The sequence below is a fragment of the Chlorocebus sabaeus genome, chromosome 21 (genome assembly GCF_047675955.1).
Source record: "Chlorocebus sabaeus isolate Y175 chromosome 21, mChlSab1.0.hap1, whole genome shotgun sequence".
Taxonomy (NCBI): Eukaryota; Metazoa; Chordata; class Mammalia; order Primates; family Cercopithecidae; genus Chlorocebus; species Chlorocebus sabaeus.
The window spans coordinates 14,574,081-14,591,200 of NC_132924.1; the positions used below are offsets into that span (position 1 = coordinate 14,574,081).

The following is a 17,120-nucleotide window of genomic DNA, read 5'->3' on the forward strand; positions in this document are numbered from 1 at the left end:
ACCTTCTACACTAGTGGGAGGCCAGGTGCCTGGGAGGGACGTGGCATGCCTCTGCCCTCCCCTGGCGTGCCACTGTCCTGCTGTGAAGGCCTGTGTCAAGGAAAACTGGGCTCAGAAGTGCAGACTGAGAGAGCCGCTGGGCTGTTTTGAAGGAAGGTAAGCAGGGAGCATTTGTGTGTGCGCACATATGTGTGCATGCGTCTGTTCCTGTGCGTTGCGTGTGTGTGTGCATGTGTGTGGCTTCTGTAATGCTACAAAGACGTGAAACTGAGCTGTGTGCCTGCTGAGATTTACCAACTCGCCAAGACTTCTAGAGGGAAAGAGCTGGTGCTAGCCAGGAGGAAAGGGCGTTATGGAGTGGAATAGTCAGCAGAACGGATGCTTTAACCGGGCAAGAAGGAATGTCGCTCAGGACTTGTCCAGGAATGCCTTTATTGGTTTGCAAGCTGGAAGAGTCTTAACTTACCAACTTCTTTTTGGGGAGGAGTTCAGTGATGGTCTGACATGGCGTTTGTAAGCTCTCTGGCCGCCTCCGTGGCCAGCCGGCTTGGGTGACCTCAGATAAGGCCGACAGGACCTCCTCTTTTCCTCTGGGCTTGGGCCCTAGTGTTTTCACAGTTAGGAGTGCCCAAAAGGGAACTGGGCTGCCCGGTCAGAGGCCTGAGATAGGCGCCTGCTGAATGCTGAGCCTGCACCAGCGTGCTGGTGTGAGAGGTCTGCCCGGGGAGCTGCCCTGGCCTGCCCTGCTGTCAGTGCGGCTGTGGGGGCACCTTGGCAGCGTCCGGGACTCGCCTGCCACAGCCCCACTCGGAGCATAGCGCTCCTTTATCGCCACATTCCAGAGCCTCACCCAGGAGACCACGGGAGCCCTTGGAATCTGGCCCAACTCCCGAGTCGCTCCTGCTCTGCAGTGGGACGCCTTCCCCTCCCGGAGAGGCGGTTTGTGGCTGGGCAGGCGTTTCTGTGTGGAAGGCTCTGCTCTGGTTCTGGCTTTTGTTAATTTTTTTTTGCTCTATATTTCTTTAAGAATTTATAGTCGGCCTCGTTTTTAGAAAACCTGAGCAAGGAGCTCAGCTTTACTCCAGAGGGAGGGATTTTCCAGCGCCCTTGGGCAGTCTCAGTAAGGTGTCCTGGTGCTGCGCTGCAGCCTCTGTCTTGCTGGGCGCCTCCCCTCCTGGCAGCTCAGACAGTGATTTAGGTCTGGGGGCTTGGGAAGGAGTTCACTCTCAAGGTGAGACTGACGTACCAACGGAACAATGCCTTAGAATGGAGTTATTCCGCCTAAGGGGAGAAAGAGTTGTCCCTGCAGAGTAGAGTTTATTACCATCTTTTATTTTTTGTAAAAAAAAAAAAAAAAAAAAAAAAAAAAAGAAAGAGGAAATATATCAAAGTCATAGAGTCTCTGATTTAGTAGATTAAAAGCAATGTTCTCAAAGACTGAAGTGTAGTCCTCATTTCTTAGCTCTTGATTTTTCTCTGGAGTAGAAAATGATTTAATACAAACTCCAAAAATCATTAATTAGCAAAGAGTCAGAATTCTATTGTAATAAAATTAAAGCAAACCTTGTTTTAGTGAGAGGTTATACATACTCTAATTATAAATGTCCACACGGAAAAAACAAGAGTGATTTCTGCATATGCTCTGGATAAGATAACACAACACCCCTTGAGAAGGAACCTCTTGGCTCAGACATCGCTTCCTGACTGGGAAGGTCTTTCTGTGCCTGCAGCCCCTACCAGGCCTCCAGGGAGCAGGTACCCTTGGGACATCGCCAGGGCTACCTGTACCTCCCCTCCTGGCTTCAGATGTGAGAATGCTCCTTGCCTCATTGCTAACCCCATTCAACACTGCCTTATGCTCTGGGCCACAGCCTAGTTTTCAGCCGTCCTAGCTTGGTAATAGACTCTTCCATGCTCCGGAGCCTGAAATCCAGGCAGTCCGTCAGCACCTGTCCTCACCAGCACTGAAACCCCCGCTGGCTGTTCCACATTGTGCAGCCTCAGACCCATCAACTGAATGGTCTGCTGGAAAACTCACAAGTCCAGCGCCGGTGCCCATCGCTCATGTGTCAGTTGATTTAGCAAATCCAGGAGAAATGTTCTCTCTCTGTGAGGGGAGGTCATGTGATGCAGTGATGGGAACCATGGACGTGCATGACACGATCTGCCAGATCACCCTTACCCGTCCCCCTGTGAAACCTGGACATGCTCTGGTCCCTTGCAGCCCCCTAACCTCATAGGTTCAACAGAGGAGAACCCATGCCCCTTCTGGGTTTGCTTTGAGCCTCAAATGAGGCAATAGGTGAAGTTCTTGGAAGACAGTAGTTGCCCAGTTAGCTTATTACTGCTGCTTTTGCCATCATTGCTGTCAGTCACTGAGGAAACAAAAAAAGTATGGGATGGGAAAACAGTTTTACAGTTGGTAAGAGCCTGAGCCAGGCAGCTTGGCCATAGAGTCGCACTGGGTAGATGGTTCGCAAAATTGGTGCCTGGGACAATTTGAGTCATATCAAAAAATGGCTTACAGAACTTTTGAATACGTTTTTTAAAACCCATCTCTTATCATAGCTTTATATCAGAGAACAATTCTTCAGGGTAATTCTCGAGGCGGGAGGTCAGTGGACCTGCTTTCTGTGTACTCACTGATTAGATGTTCATGGAGCACTCCTCTGTCCCTCAGCTCTGCACCCAGAGGGTCCGCACGTGAATCACATGTGAGTTCCGGGAATTCTTCACTTGACCAGGGAGGGGGAAAGCATAGAAAGAAGGGTTTGCCCAGTGCCTGCTGTGTTCCGTGCCTTTCGTGTTGCACCCCAGTGGTCCTGGGAGCTGATACCAGCAAACACACCCTTCTCCAGGTTGCTTCTCTACAGACAAGGAAAGTGAGGCACAGAGAGGCTGAGTGATTCATTCATCTGAAGTCACACAGCTATGATCAAGCCGGGACTCAAGCCTGGATTATGCCAGAACGTCTAGAAGGGGAGGGAAGGTGTGCACGTGAATCATTCCATTGGAAATGTCAAAAGATGCTTTATGTGACAGTGAGACGCAAAGGGACAATGATCGCTATCCCAAAGAGAGAGGGTTTCCTTTGTCTCATGGAATTTAGGAGGAGGAGGGAAGGCCTTTGAAGAGGGAGAGGAGGGCAAGGGGGAGAGGGAGAAGGCGGAAGGGGAGGAGGGGGAAGAGGAGGAAAGGGAGGAGGGGGAAGAAGAGGAAGAGAGGAGGAAGGGAGGACATCAAGAGAAGTCACCTCAGGTTGGGGCCTAGTGTGCTGTGAGTCTCATTTCTGTCTTGATCTCACAATGGTTGTTTTAAACGAGGTGCAATTTACATGCAGTAAAATGTGCTCTATTTAGTATACAGTAGTCTGAGTTTGACAAACATTATGCCATGACACTCCCACCACTATCAAGACACAGATATTTCTATTGCCTAAACCATCCCTTGCACCCTTTGCAGCCTCCACTCTTCTCCTGGCCCCGACCACACCCGTTTGTGTCCAAACACAATGTCTCCACCCAAGAATGTCACCTACGTGGAGTTGTACATATTCCTTGAGACCCCTCCAGGGGACCGCCTGCAGACGAGTGCTCGTTCTTGAAACCAAAGCCTCTCTGTCTTCAGTATTTTCCCTGGGCTGTGCTTGTCAGAGCCTCACCATGGGCACTTGCAGCTGCAGACACAATTCCAATAAATCTCCACTTATTGGGATTGTTTGGATATGGTGAATTGATTCAGCTGGGCGGTCCCAAGTGAGTCATTTGAGGGCGATCTAGGGACAGGACGGTCTGGAGAAGCTACCTGTTCCCTGTGGTGGTCCAGGCGCAGGTGGGACCTCTGGCATATCCATGGCTCCTGACCCCAATGGGGCTGCTAGTATCTTGGGTGTGTGGGGGAGCTGAAGAGTCCATGCTAGGAGCAGCACCTGATCCACTAATTGTGAGGATAGAAATGCACTTGCTGGAAGAAACAGAGCATAAAACTGACCATCACTACAGCGGCTGTGGCAGCACAGGGGTCTGTCTCTGATAATGAATCATTTTAGGAGTTAGAGAGGAAAGCACAAATCGCTTGATAGTCTCTGAGGAGTGAGTGAGGTGTATATGAGTGTGTGTGTGTGTATGTGTGTGTGTCTTGATCTAGATATCTGTAAAATATAAAAGTGATTGACTAAGATTAGAATTTTATCATAAGGAATGGAAATAATGGGTGTTGGAGTTGGCGGGAGGTTGGTTTAAATTTCAGATGTTCTATTCAGTAGGCTTGTAAAAAAATCATTAATGTTAGTGCAGGCTCCCTCAGCCTCTGATTTCTCATCTGTAAAATGAACTTCCCATTTCCTGCTTCACAGAATTGCTTTGGGAATTGAGTGGGATCCCTGGGGCCTAACAGTGTGCTGGGAGCATGGGAGGAGCTTGCACAGTGGCCTTGTCTTTAGGTGGTCAGCTGAGTGGTAGGAGAAGGGTGTTTCCAGAATTCTCTTTGTTCGTCAGGTGATGAAGATGCCAATTCCTGCAACCTTACCTGGGTCACCTGAGGGTGGCCGCTTCAGCATCAGTGTGTGCTTTTCTTCTCACACGCCACTCGGTCTTTCCCTTGCCTCTGTTGATCTGTCTATTCAGATGCCGTGAAATGTGCCCACCACCCTTTCCATCTCTTGTTCCTCTCTGTTCCCCAAGGGGGCTGGTCCATTCTGCAGCACATCATCAGGACTGGGCTGAATATTGCTTCTAAGTCCCCATTTATGACTAGCAATCATAGCAATGCTTAGTCAACTCTTACCAACTTTCATGGAGAAGATTTTTCTAGTTTCTCCTTTGAAACTAAAAAGTTTCAGGGAGGATACTGCTAGTTCTTTTGAAATGAAAAGTTACTTTTTAAGGACACCTGTCGCAAAAAGTAGAATATGGCATTCTTAGCATCAGTACCTAGAAAAAGGAAAGGTTCTACATCGCTTCATAAATCTATCAGATTTGTCCTTCTTTTGCTTCAAATCAACTTTCTGTTGGAAGCAGGGCCAGTGGATTACAGATCAGTGATGAGTATTTTTGGTTGCTAAGTGATTGATGATGGAGGGTGCTGAAATGTGAGGTCAACCGTCCCTTTGGCCAGCTGATTGTTAGCTTGCCGGGGAGCACAGTTGGGCATTGCCTAATCTGTTTTCAGCCGGGATGGAAGGGATATTTTCACTATATTTTTTTGTCTTGTCCATTTTTTGAGTGACTTTTGAAATACTTTCTGAGTGCCTCTTACTCTCTTGCCTCCTTGTGGGAAAGCCACGTTTCAGTACCAGGGTTGGGGTGGGAAGAGAAGGATTCCCTGCAGGGAGGGTGGGTGAGGAAGTCTGTTGCTGCAGGTCCTCCAAGGAGACAAGAATGTCTATTCTGTATTTTCTTCCTTCTGGTCCTTTTCCAGGCGATAAACTTCACTGGTATGCCATGCAGCGGAAGTCATTCAGGGCCATATTTATGTTTGTTGGATTTTGAACTAAGATCTGGCCACAAGGAAATCGTTGCCAGACAGTGGACAGGCTCCCTTGGGAGGGGAGGTCCTTGGTGCTGTTGGCTGAGTCTGGTGGCAACGCAAGGGAAAGGGGACACCGAATGGGATGATTTATCCTGGACTGAGATGTGGAAAGGTTCTCCTTCTGTATCCGCAGCTGAAGAGCTATGGGATCCCTGCAAGTTACTTGCTCCCACTCTGGGATCAGGTTCTAAATTTGCAGAATGAGGGTTGATTCAGACTTCCCCATACTCCCTTTGAGATGGAAGCAAAATGTTAAAATATGTTATTTAAGGATATAAAAAGGTGGAAGGGGCAGACGAGTGGCAGGACCCCACCTTTGAGAATTCCGTCCTTACCCCACCACCTCCTCACAGCAGTGTCAGCCCTGATAGCACGTCAGGTGCCAGAGACAGAGTGGAGACTTGAAGCCCTGCAGCCTCCCTCACCTAGTAGGGGCTCCTCACCCTCCCTGCCCCCAGGAGTTCGTCAGGGCACCAGGAACCCCACCGACAACCCATGTCCAGGAACCACAGATGGGAGTTTTGTTGGCTATGTCATTTCTCTGGTCTGGGTGCAGAAAATTACTTTCTACGTCACTTTTCCAAACCAGAACCATATTATCAGTAGCATTCTGCCATCAGTTAAGGAGGGTATCCTTTAATAATGGATCAGCGCCTTTGGGGGCTGCAAAAAACAGGGTGTGGGCTCCTGTTTAGTTTCTCATTGGCAAGACTGGCAGTCAGCCATGCAATGACCCTGCTTCCACACCCCTGTTAGGTTTCATTTCTAGGCAGGATTCTCTTTTTATTGCTCTTGTCCTGCAGCTTTTGCATTGAGTCTTAGAAAGCATAACAGTGGCTGAAAGTGTTTAGGTGAGGCTCTTTCCTATGTGCCCAGTGTAGAGGCAACAGTTTCATAGGTGAGAAGATAGATGATACAGAGGTCAGAAGACAGATATTTACCTAGCCCTGCCACTTGGAGCTGTGTGGGTTTGAGCAATGAAACGCCAACCTCACAGGTGGCAGGAGGATAAAGGAGACTGGAAATGACAGTTAGCATGGTGCCATTGCTTGCATCTGCTGTTTGCCAGGGCTCTGTCTCATTAATATTTGTGCCCCTGGTTCCGAGCACATTGTGTCCAGATAATGTTCAAATGTCCCCTGGATGTCCGGTCCATGCTTCCTGCTTCATGGGCAAATGGGCTAACCTTTAGGGTCACGACTTTTGTTTTCTTTGGAATTTAGAGCCCTTAAATTGGGTGACTTCATTTACTTTTCCAGTTGTGTTCATTGTCAGTTGGAGACCAGCCAGGTCAGTAGCGATGGCCGCCCTGTTTCCGCCTCTCACGAATGGGCGGACCTGTCTGTGCTGCCTGGGAAAAGGCCCAGAGAGCGGGGACACCTGGGCTGCAGGTGGCCAAGGGCTGCACGGCTCTTCTACCTTCAGATCCTTGTGGGCTGTGTGTGTGTTTGGTTTGGGTTGGTGGTGGTTCTTTGCTTGTTTGTTTTGCCTGCTAAGGCAGCTGAGCTTTCCAAAGTAGCTCCCCAGATTTTGTCATGTGTGAAAAAGCTCAAACTTTTAGCCTCTCACTCAATACTCACCTGGTGTCAGAAGCTGTTCTCTAATACTAGAAATGTAAGAGAGAGTAAAATAAAGCAAACCACCTGCCCTCAATGAGCCTGAGTCCCCGTGTGTGAAGGTGCAGTTCTTCTGAATGCAAGTATGTACTCTGGATAAAAACCCAGTGAGGAAAGGGTGGTCAGGGCAGCACCTGTTGAGGAGGTGAGGGAGATGAGATGCAGAGAGGGACAGGAGCCAAAGCCCCAGGGCAGGTGCATGCTTGCAGTGGACTGCTAGGAACAGGGCAGGCAGTGAAGAGATGAGCCCAGAGAGCGGATGCCAGGCCCTGTCCACTATGGGAAGAGCCTTTAATAGTAGTTATGAGTGCTCTTACTTGGAGCCAAAGATGGAAAGCATCTTTGTGACTTTCATTCCATTGAAAGATAGGAAGCATTCCGTTTTATAAATGTAAAACCGGGAAACTGAACAGCCTGAATGTCATGACCAGGAACGCACACAGAGTAAATGGTGGAATGGGGATCCCATCTTTAAGGATAAAGGGAAACGGCCGTCTCCTTTGTCCAACTGAAATTCAAGTTCTTCCTTTTGCAAAGTGATAGCCCTTTACAAGAAAACAGGATAGGAACAGTGTGTTCTAGAGGCCCCTTCTCCTTCCCTCCCCCTGAGGCTGACTCTCCTGCCCCCACTGAAGACCACGGGGGTGTAGGTGCAGGGGGTTGTCTGTGGAGCTCCTGGGATGGCCTACCCAGAGCTCTGCACCTTTAGAAAGATCTGTGTTGCTACAGAGTGATTCAGAAGCTTGACCAGTCCTATCTTGGAATTCACCTGATGATGTTTCATATTCTTTTCCTGTACATTTAACATGTATTGGGCATTTTCTGATGTAGAAAACTACATATGTATGTAGCAGGAAGTTTAGCAGGAGTCCAGCCTTGTCTTTGACGCTGGATAGGGCTGGACTGGACCCTCTCTGTCCCATGGCTGTGCTGTCATGTATTAATAGGAAGGTGGTTGAACACCACCTGGGCTGTCAGGATTTGTTGAGACCCCGCTTGGAGGGCTCAGAATGGGCCTGACATAGATGGAGTGTATAGTCAATGGTAATGGAAATGTTGTTGTTTTTAATGCATCTATTATTATTTTAAGATTTCTACCACTAATAAAATAGGATTATTCATACCCTCCCACAGGAGAGGGACTATCCTCTGCCTTACCATTTGGTACGGAGCCTTCTAATCACGTACTGTTCTTAGTAGGCAGGGCAGGGAGGTAGCTGAAGGATTCCACCTCAGACTGATTAATAAGCCCTTTTTGACAGCATTTTAATTTAGATTAGAAGAATTGTTTTACAACTCATTCTTGGGCTTTTTTTTTTTTATGTCATTGGGCTTTTTTTTTATGTCATTGTGCCAATTTATTTTAACTCAGATTTAGGGAGAAGGGTGTGGGAGTCATATAGACTTAGCAGTGTGAAATCTGTGACCGTAGTGGGTAAGCTTATGCCCCGGGCTGAGTGGCCCTGCAGTGTGTGTCCTGGCTGCCAGCCAGGTGTGGGAGGGACTGGGTTGATGGCCATACAGCACCCTCCATCTTGGGGAGGAGGAGTAGTCTTTGTCATTTTCACGGAGCAGAAGCTGTTTATCAGCACCTCCTTCTCACACTCTGAAAACAGCAAGAAGGATTTACCAGGTCTTACATTTGTTAAATTTTCCTGGTAACAGGAAATCTAAACAGAAACCAAATTAAATTGATGTTTACTCAGAGCCTATAAAGACACTCACCCCTGTGCTATGCCGTTTAATTCTCAGGTCAACCTTTTCATAGAACCATCTACCCACACCCTCACTTTATAGCCAGGAAGCTGAAGGTCAAGGTGAATGCACCAGTTGGTAGAACCCTAAGGCTGGACTCAGGATAGAGCTGGGATTTGAACCAGTGTCCATCTGATGCCAGAGCTTCTTCAAGGGACCACTCTACTTCACAATCTCTTAGTGATTGCATTAACAAATGGATTGCATTTTCCATTTTTGAAATTGTAGAGGTGATATTTGCACGTGCCTTGTAATTTAGGCCAGTCTTTCCAGGTGTCTCCTTTGTTTAATTAGCACAGAGCTGAGTGAAGTAGGTGTTTTAGTCTTTGCCTGGTCACTCGGTGATCCCTGGTCAGAGCAATGTGAGTTGAGTGCCGCCTCTTTGTGGGCAGGGCCACTGACAGAGCCTCCAGGTGTGTGCCCTCCTGGTGCTCTCTGAGCAGGTGGGCAGTGGGCCAGCAGGAGCACACAGGCGTCAGGGCCAGTGCACCTGGGTTCTAGGGCCACCTCCACCTCCTAGCAGCTGCCTGACCTTGGGCAAATTATTTATTCTCTTTGATCTTCGGTTGCTTATAGATAAACAAGAAAATAGGTCATACTGTGAAAATTAGAGAAAATGCACGATGCTCCTGTCCTGTCAATAAAAGGTACTCAGAAAACAGCAGCTGTTACTGAGGCTGTTACCTTGAATGAATCCCATGGCATATGTCCTGTCATCACTTTCCCTGCCTTGAAGACTTGGTTTATTTTCAGCATTTTGGGTAGCATTTCTACTCCCAGACCCTCCCTTCCCTAGGCTTGACTTTAGGATGGGAGTCACGGCCACTGCAGATGGGCCCATACCCCTGTGTCCACTCTCCCCACTCCCTGCTTCTCTGCATGCTTTCCCTTGGGCACGGTTGAAACAAGAAGAAAGCCTTACGTGGGCGTGTTTTCAGCACCACACCCCAGTACCTCTCGGGACTCTGTCCTAACACGTTGTCCCAGTGTTTTCAAAAAAGCCAGCAGCTGCTGACCATGGTGGTGCATCAGCCTGGAGCCCGGGGCTGTGAGGCACATGCTTAGGGCAGGTCCCTCCAGAGGGCTCCTGGGCCAGGCTTGGTGACTGCTGTTAGGTAGTGGCTCACGTCTCTCAAATTCCAGGTGCCCACGCAGCGTGGGCTTCCCACCACGAGCAGCTCCCTGGCTGTGGAATGCTTGCAATTTCACAGTTGAGAAAGTAGAAGGTGGGGGAGGCCCATGGGGTGCGGCATGTGCTGACTACAAACTCCAGCTTATTTTAGGAGGCTCTTGGCAAGGACCTGCTGTGTGTGGTCGCGGCAATTGGCCAGTCAGCACATTGAGGCTCGGGAGTCCCAGAATGCCAGAGTCATGGCCATGATTAATAATAGCAGCCGATGCTTCAGCCCTTCCTGCCCACACTTTAGTTCAAAGTTTTATTTTCTTGACATTCCATGTATGGAAATCAGCGCATGAAGATCAGCCTCAAGTGTCTGTGATCCTGAGACATTCACCAGGCACCTACTTGGCCCAAAGTTGCTGTGCCAAGCAGGAAGACCCAAACCAATTCCTGTACTTTCTCTTTTCATTGAATTTCATACTGACATTTGAGCAGACATTCAGTTTTTTGTCCTTTTTTTTTTTTTTGAGACAGAGTCTAGCACGATCACTGCTCACTACATCCTCTGCCTCGCAGGTTCAAGCAATTCTCCTGCCTCAGCCTCCTGACTAGCTGAGACTACAGGCATGCACCACCACACCTGGCTAATTTTTGTATTTTTAGTAGAGACGGGTTTCACCAAGACATTCAATTTAATAGGAATTTGCTACCCAGCACCTAGCTGATGCTCAACAAATGTTAGACGGGTCTGTGAATGGAAGCTCTTCTTTGTCTAAGATGAACAGTCCATTCTTGGGGATTTATGAGCCGAGTTGGCCTCAGCGTTCACAGTCATGATGAAATTAACAATGAGCCCCAAAGGCAAGATGATTCAAAAGGTGAAGAATCCCAGAGTTCAGAATGACAATTTGTTCTGCATGGAAAGGTAGAAATGATTCAAGCACCTGAAGATGTTTATTTGAATGCCTTTTCATTGCCATCCTCCAGAGTATGTATAGAACTTTGTGATCTTAGAGAGATCTTTGTCCCTGTTTATTGTAAATCATATTTTGAATCCATTTATTTGTTTAGACAAATGCACACACTCATTCTGAGGGTGTGAGACTTGCTTTCATCCCGGACTGAAAGCCTCTCTCTGGTTTTCTCCCCCGCAGTGCTACACACGCAGGGCCCTGTCGATGGCAGCCTTTACGCGAAGGTGAGGAAGAAAAGCTCCTCAGATCCTGGCATCCCAGGTGGCCCCCAAGCCGTCCCGACCACCAACAGCCCAGACCACAGTGACCACACCTTGTCTGTCAGCAGTGACTCCGGCCACTCTACAGCCTCTGCCAGGACTGATAAGACGGAAGAGCGCCTGGCTCCAGGAACCAGGAGGGGCCTGAGCGCCCAGGAGAAGGCCGAGTTGGACCAGCTGCTCAGTGGCTTTGGCCTGGAGGATCCTGGAAGCTCCCTCAAGGAAATGACTGATGCTCGAAGCAAGTACAGTGGGACTCGCCACGTGGTGCCGGCCCAGGTTCATGTGAATGGAGATGCTGCTCTGAAGGACCGGGAGACGGACATTCTGGATGACGAGATGCCCCACCACGACCTGCACAGTGTAGACAGCCTTGGGACACTGTCCTCCTCGGAAGGGCCGCAGTCGGCCCACCTGGGTCCCTTCACCTGCCACAAGAGCAGCCAGAACTCACTCCTATCTGACGGTTTTGGCAACAACGTTGGTGAAGATCCACAGGGCACCCTTGTTCCGGCCCTGGGCCTTGGCATGGACGGCCCCTATGAGCGGGAGCGGACTTTCGGAAGTCGAGAACCCAAGCAGCCCCAGCCCCTGCTGAGAAAGCCCTCAGTGTCCTCTCAGATGCAGGCCTACGGGCAGAGCAGCTACTCCACACAGACCTGGGTGCGCCAGCAGCAGATGGTTGTAGCTCACCAGTATAGCTTCGCCCCCGATGGGGAAGCCCGGCTGGTGAGCCGCGGCCCTGCAGACAATCCCGGCCTCGTCCAGGCCCAGCCCAGAGTCCCACTCACCCCCACCCGAGGGACCAGCAGTAGGGTGGCTGTCCAGAGGGGTGTAGGCAGTGGGCCACACCCATCTGACACACAGCAGCCCTCTCCCAGCAAAGCGTTCAAACCCAGGTTTCCAGGTGACCAGGTTATGAATGGAGCTGGCCCAGAGCTGAGCACAGGCCCCTCCCCGGGCTCGCCCACCCTGGACATCGACCAGTCCATCGAACAGCTCAACAGGCTGATCCTGGAGCTGGATCCCACCTTCGAACCCATCCCTACCCACATGAACGCCCTCGGTAGCCAGGCCAATGGCTCTGTGTCTCCGGACAGCGTGGGAGGCGGGCTTCGGGCAAGCAGCAGACTGCCTGACACAGGAGAGGGCCCCAACAGAGCCCCTGGGCGGCAAGGTGAGCTGGGGCTCCACGGGAGGTGCTCCACGGGAGGCTAATGTGTAATGAGAAATCAGCCTAGTAGGTTTGCTTTTGGCAAAACCCACGAGGGAGGGACATTTCTCTTGCAGTTTCAACTCTTGTGAATTTTGGCCTAGGATCCAAATGCTGTCATGCTGGTGTGGTCCCTTGGTGGGAGATTTGGAGGGTGGGAGAACCAGGCAGAAGACCTGCTGTTAACATCAGTGCAGGGGCAGGGACGGCATGCACTCCGCTGGAAAGGGCCGATCATGCCTTCATTGCAGAATGGGCTTAACAGTGAAACCGTTCTCCCTTCAGGAATGTTAGTGGGTTTATGAAGGAAGCATACTTACTTCTGTCCTTGTGGTATAGATCAGGGCTTTGTGGAAAAATGCCAGCTACTTCAGTGGGGCTGAAGGTTGGCGATGAAGAGGACTGCTGAGCCCTCAGACAGCTTTGTCACAAGGAAGTGATTAAGCAGTGGTGGTATAAAATGTTCTGATTACAAATACACGTGTCAGAGTTGGCCATGGTGGCGTCGGGGGACTGGTTATGGAAGGCAGTGCCTGGGTGGAGGCTTGGGGTCCACAAGGGGTTCTACCACGGAGAGCAGCTTAGTGATGGGAGGGGCTTGGGGGAGCAGGCTTATGGGTGAGGGGACTGAGAGCTGTGGTGGGACCCAGAGCCATGGGGCCAGGTGCAGGGGCCTCCTGGGGATGTCCCAAAACCAGGTGGAGGTCATGCTAACTGCAGGGAGGCCAAGACTGCATGTGTCCTTTTCCCCTGAGACTGGTGGTTTAGAAACCAGCACAGGGCCTTTCTGCCTAGCTTTGAGGCCTGGGAAGAACCAGGGCTGGGAGTGGTGGACAGGCAGTGACCTCGGCCTGGGTTACAGCAGCACTGTCTTCAAGCTGCATCGATGTAATGGGGCAAGTTGCATGTTGGGACCAGATTACTATACAGTGTTCTTTCTGTTGGGAAGTCATGAAAGCCGAGGGGACCAGAGAGCTGGAGGTGGTCATGTCGGCCAGGGAAGACACTCAGCAGGCAGAGAAGGGCACTGAAACGGAGCAGGGTTGTCTCAGTAGGGGACTGTGTGGGTGAGATCATGTGGTCTGGAAGCTCCTGCACAGAGGTGCACGCCAGGGGAGGGCAGCCAGGCTGTAGCGGCTATGCCTGGGGGCTGCTGGGAGGCTACAGGAGGTGGAGAGACAGAGCTGTGTTCTGGAAGCCCTGGCAGTGATATGCAGGGACCAGGACCCAAGGATAACTTTGGACCAGAGAATGTGGCATCCATATGGTGCCAGGGCCTCCCACATTGGCACGTTGGGGTGTGTTGGCAAATGGGGGCCGCTGGCTCCTTAGAGGGACTTGCCTCTAAAAGTGAAGACCAGAGAGGTAAAGGACGAGGGAGAATATGGCTATGTGACACTGTGCATGTGATTCCCACCATGTGCTGGTAACACTGATGAGAGATGCTACCATTTATGCCCGTGTGGTTCTTGGTTTAGGTATGCTGGCCCATGTCATCATCCTAAGCACCCTGGCTGCAGGCACCAGTCCCTGCCTTATAGTCGTGTTGACGGAGATGTCAGTAGGTTACATGGCCCACCCAGGTTCACATGGGACCGGCGTAGTAGAGCAAATGTCTGTGCCCTGTGGTGTGGACTCAGTGTCTCCAGCCTCTTTGGAGTCACACAGGTGAGGACTGCAGTCCCAACTCAGGTCTGGGGTGGCCTGGGGGAAGGAGCACACGCTCTGCAGATGTTGGTCCTGGCTTCAGGTCTGAGTGTGCTGTGGGCTGCCTGAGTGACGCACGTGTGTAAAGGACAGTGTCTCTGTGAATTTCTCTTCACTCCATCTGTGAGAAGGAAACCCTGTCCCAGTGCCTGGCCCAGGGAAGGTGTGAAGAAAGGCTCGTCCACATCCACCTCTCACTTACTAGGGGTGTGACTGAGCAAACAGCTGTCATTCCAGCCTGCCTGAGTAACTCTGTCTTTGTATGTCCTGAGCTGGGAGAGTCCCCCATGAGTAGATTATTGGACTTTACAATACAGCTGTATAGCAACCACAACACCACAGCAGGGTAGCAGTTCCTGAACAATAGGTCCAGGTTGATGCATTAAACAAATATATTTGGGAAATTCTGAGTTCACAAAAAAGGCTCCAATGGGAACAAAACTATCTGCAGTATCACACCTGACTTATTTCGCCAAACCTTCTTGAAAGAAGTTACTTGGAAACATTAAAATTGGAAGTCTTTTCTTCTGGATAACAATCTCATGTAGGTTTGGAGGAGGCTGGGGGCATCTGAGTGTATGTGGAGAAGAGGACTCCATGGCTTAGGTTAACATATAGTAGTCTCGAGGTTAATATGTCTTCCAATTGATTGAATTCAATCCTTAGTGATTCCCCGTTCTCGCTGCAAATAAACAGTTATAAGGCCTGGAATTTTAGAAAGCCATATCATATTATCCACCCTCAGATTGGCTGTTTTTAAATTACTTGGTAAACTCTTATTTATTTTTATTTTTATTTATTTATTTTTTTGAGACAGAGTCTCGCTCTGTCACGCAGGCTGGAGTGCAGTGATGTAATCTCAGCTCTCTGCAAGCTCCGCCTCCCAGGTTCATGCCATTCTCCTGCCTCAACCCGGTAGCTGGGACTACAGGCACCCGCTACCGTGCCCGGCTAATTTTTTGTATTTTTAGTAGACACGGGGATTCACTGTGTTAGCCAGGATGGTCTTGATCTACTGACCTTGTGATGTCCGCGTTGGCCTCCCAAGGTGCTGGGATTACAGGCGTGAGTTACCGCTCCCAACCAAACTCATTACTTTAATAATAATAATTTTTTTTTTTTTTTGAGTCTTGCTCTGTCACCCAGGCTGGAGTGCAGTGGCACAATCTCGGCTCACTGCAACCTCCGCCTCCCGGGTTCAAATGATTCTCCTGCCTCAGCCTCCCGAGTAGCTGGGACTACAGGCGTGCACCTCCATGCCTGGCTAATTTTTGTATTTTTAGTAGACGTGGGGTTTCACCATATTGGCCAAGCTGGTCTTGAACTCCCAACCTCGTGATCTGCCCACCTCGGCCTCCCAAAGTGCTGGGATTATAAGCATGAGCCACTGTGCCCAACCTAGTAACACATTTTGATTTTGATTTTAGATCCTCTTTAAGTCATTTTATTATAAAAGTTATTTAGTTACCATTTTGAAGTTGAAGGACTTTCATATCTCAGCAATAGACCAGTAAAATTCAGTGTCTATTTGGGTATTGACAATACAAATGTAAAGTATTTATTAATCTATGCATATTTGACAGGCATCTTGGACCATTTGTCCATTTTTTTCTAGCATCAGAACTAAAAAGATGTCAGAAGATTAGATACAAGCAAAACCGGATACCAGTTTCCCCAGAGCTTTTTAAAATTGGGAAGTGACCTTCTTGTAGGAACCCTGACACACGTGAGCAACTGTCCATGAGCAGTGATGAATGGACACTGAAGGGTTAGCTGCAGCATTGGAAACAGGGCAGAGGGAGCCATGCCTTTCCTGGGAGCTCTGCTTCCTCTTCCAGAACGTGCCTCTTGTGCTAGGTAAGCACCAAGCTGGGAGATGCAGCAAGCCTTGAGACTTGCACTTCATTTAGTGTAAAAAGCCTGCACAGTGTAGAGGTGATCTCTGAACAGCCTGCATGGCAGGCTTTTGGATCTCAGTCCAGGACTTTCTGACCTGATAGAAATCCCTTTAAAAATTGCTCACTGGGCTGAGGGAGGCAGATCACCTGAGGTCAGGAGTTCGAGACCAGCCCGGTCCAAATGGCAAAACCCTGTCTCTACTAAAGTTACAAAAATTAGCCTGGCATGGTAGTTCATGCCTGTAATCCCAGCTACTTGGGAGGCTGAGGCAGGAGAATCACTTGAACCCAGGAGGCAGAGATTTCAGCAAACTGAGATTGCGCCACTGTACTCCAGCTTAGGTGACAGAGCAAACACTCTGGCTAAAAAAAAAAAAAAAAAAAAAAAAAAAAATTGCTTACTTCTATAGCTCTCAGGAACTGCAGCTAAGCAGGGAAGGAATCGTTTCTTTCCTCACTGGCAGGTATAGAAAACACTGGAACTCTTTTTGATTTTAAAATTTAAATTTCAGTATTGACATTTCTCAATAGGAAGTGGCTACTTTGGCAAGCAGCAGAAAACAAAAATCACTAGATCCTAGCAGGGACAAGTGTGGTAGCAAAGCAGCTGGTTCCGAGTCCCTGGGACATCGTCAGAAGGTTGGGGATGCTGCTGGAGTGCCTGCGCTTTGAAGGCATCTTAGATCCCCCAACCCATATCCATCTCCTCAGCCAGCCAAAGGAGACCAGGGCTGCTGAGCTGGAGTCCTCCTCTTTCAGCTTAGCTCCACGTGTGAATAGGAAGGATCCCGGCATGTCCGAAAGGCTCATGACATGCCCAGAATGGTCCCATCACTTACCCTGCAAGGGGAATCATTTCCACATCTGTGTGTGTGAGGGTCAGCCCCATAGATGGTGCGGCATTGCCTGACTGACTGGAGACTATCTTGAGTCTCACTCACAAGGGGAAACTGTAGACTGGAAGTTCTGAGAGCGCCATGTCTACATGAGCCCCTTCTTACTGGCCTGCCATCCCTGGACACAGACTGCTACATAGCTTTCTTAATTC

General features: G+C 49.6%; 1 protein-coding gene across 19 annotated transcripts in view; it reads left to right on the top strand.

Moving 5' to 3' along the window:
- Nucleotides 1-17,120, top strand: part of TNS3 (tensin 3) — a 331,575-nt gene that overhangs the window by 230,269 nt on the left and 84,186 nt on the right. For all 19 annotated transcript variants that reach the window (XM_073008864.1, XM_073008875.1, XM_073008865.1 and 16 more), the window contains one exon: nucleotides 11,175-12,431. In XM_073008864.1, coding sequence (XP_072864965.1) covers nucleotides 11,175-12,431 — 1,257 coding nt within the window. The remainder of the gene's footprint in view (nucleotides 1-11,174; nucleotides 12,432-17,120) is intronic.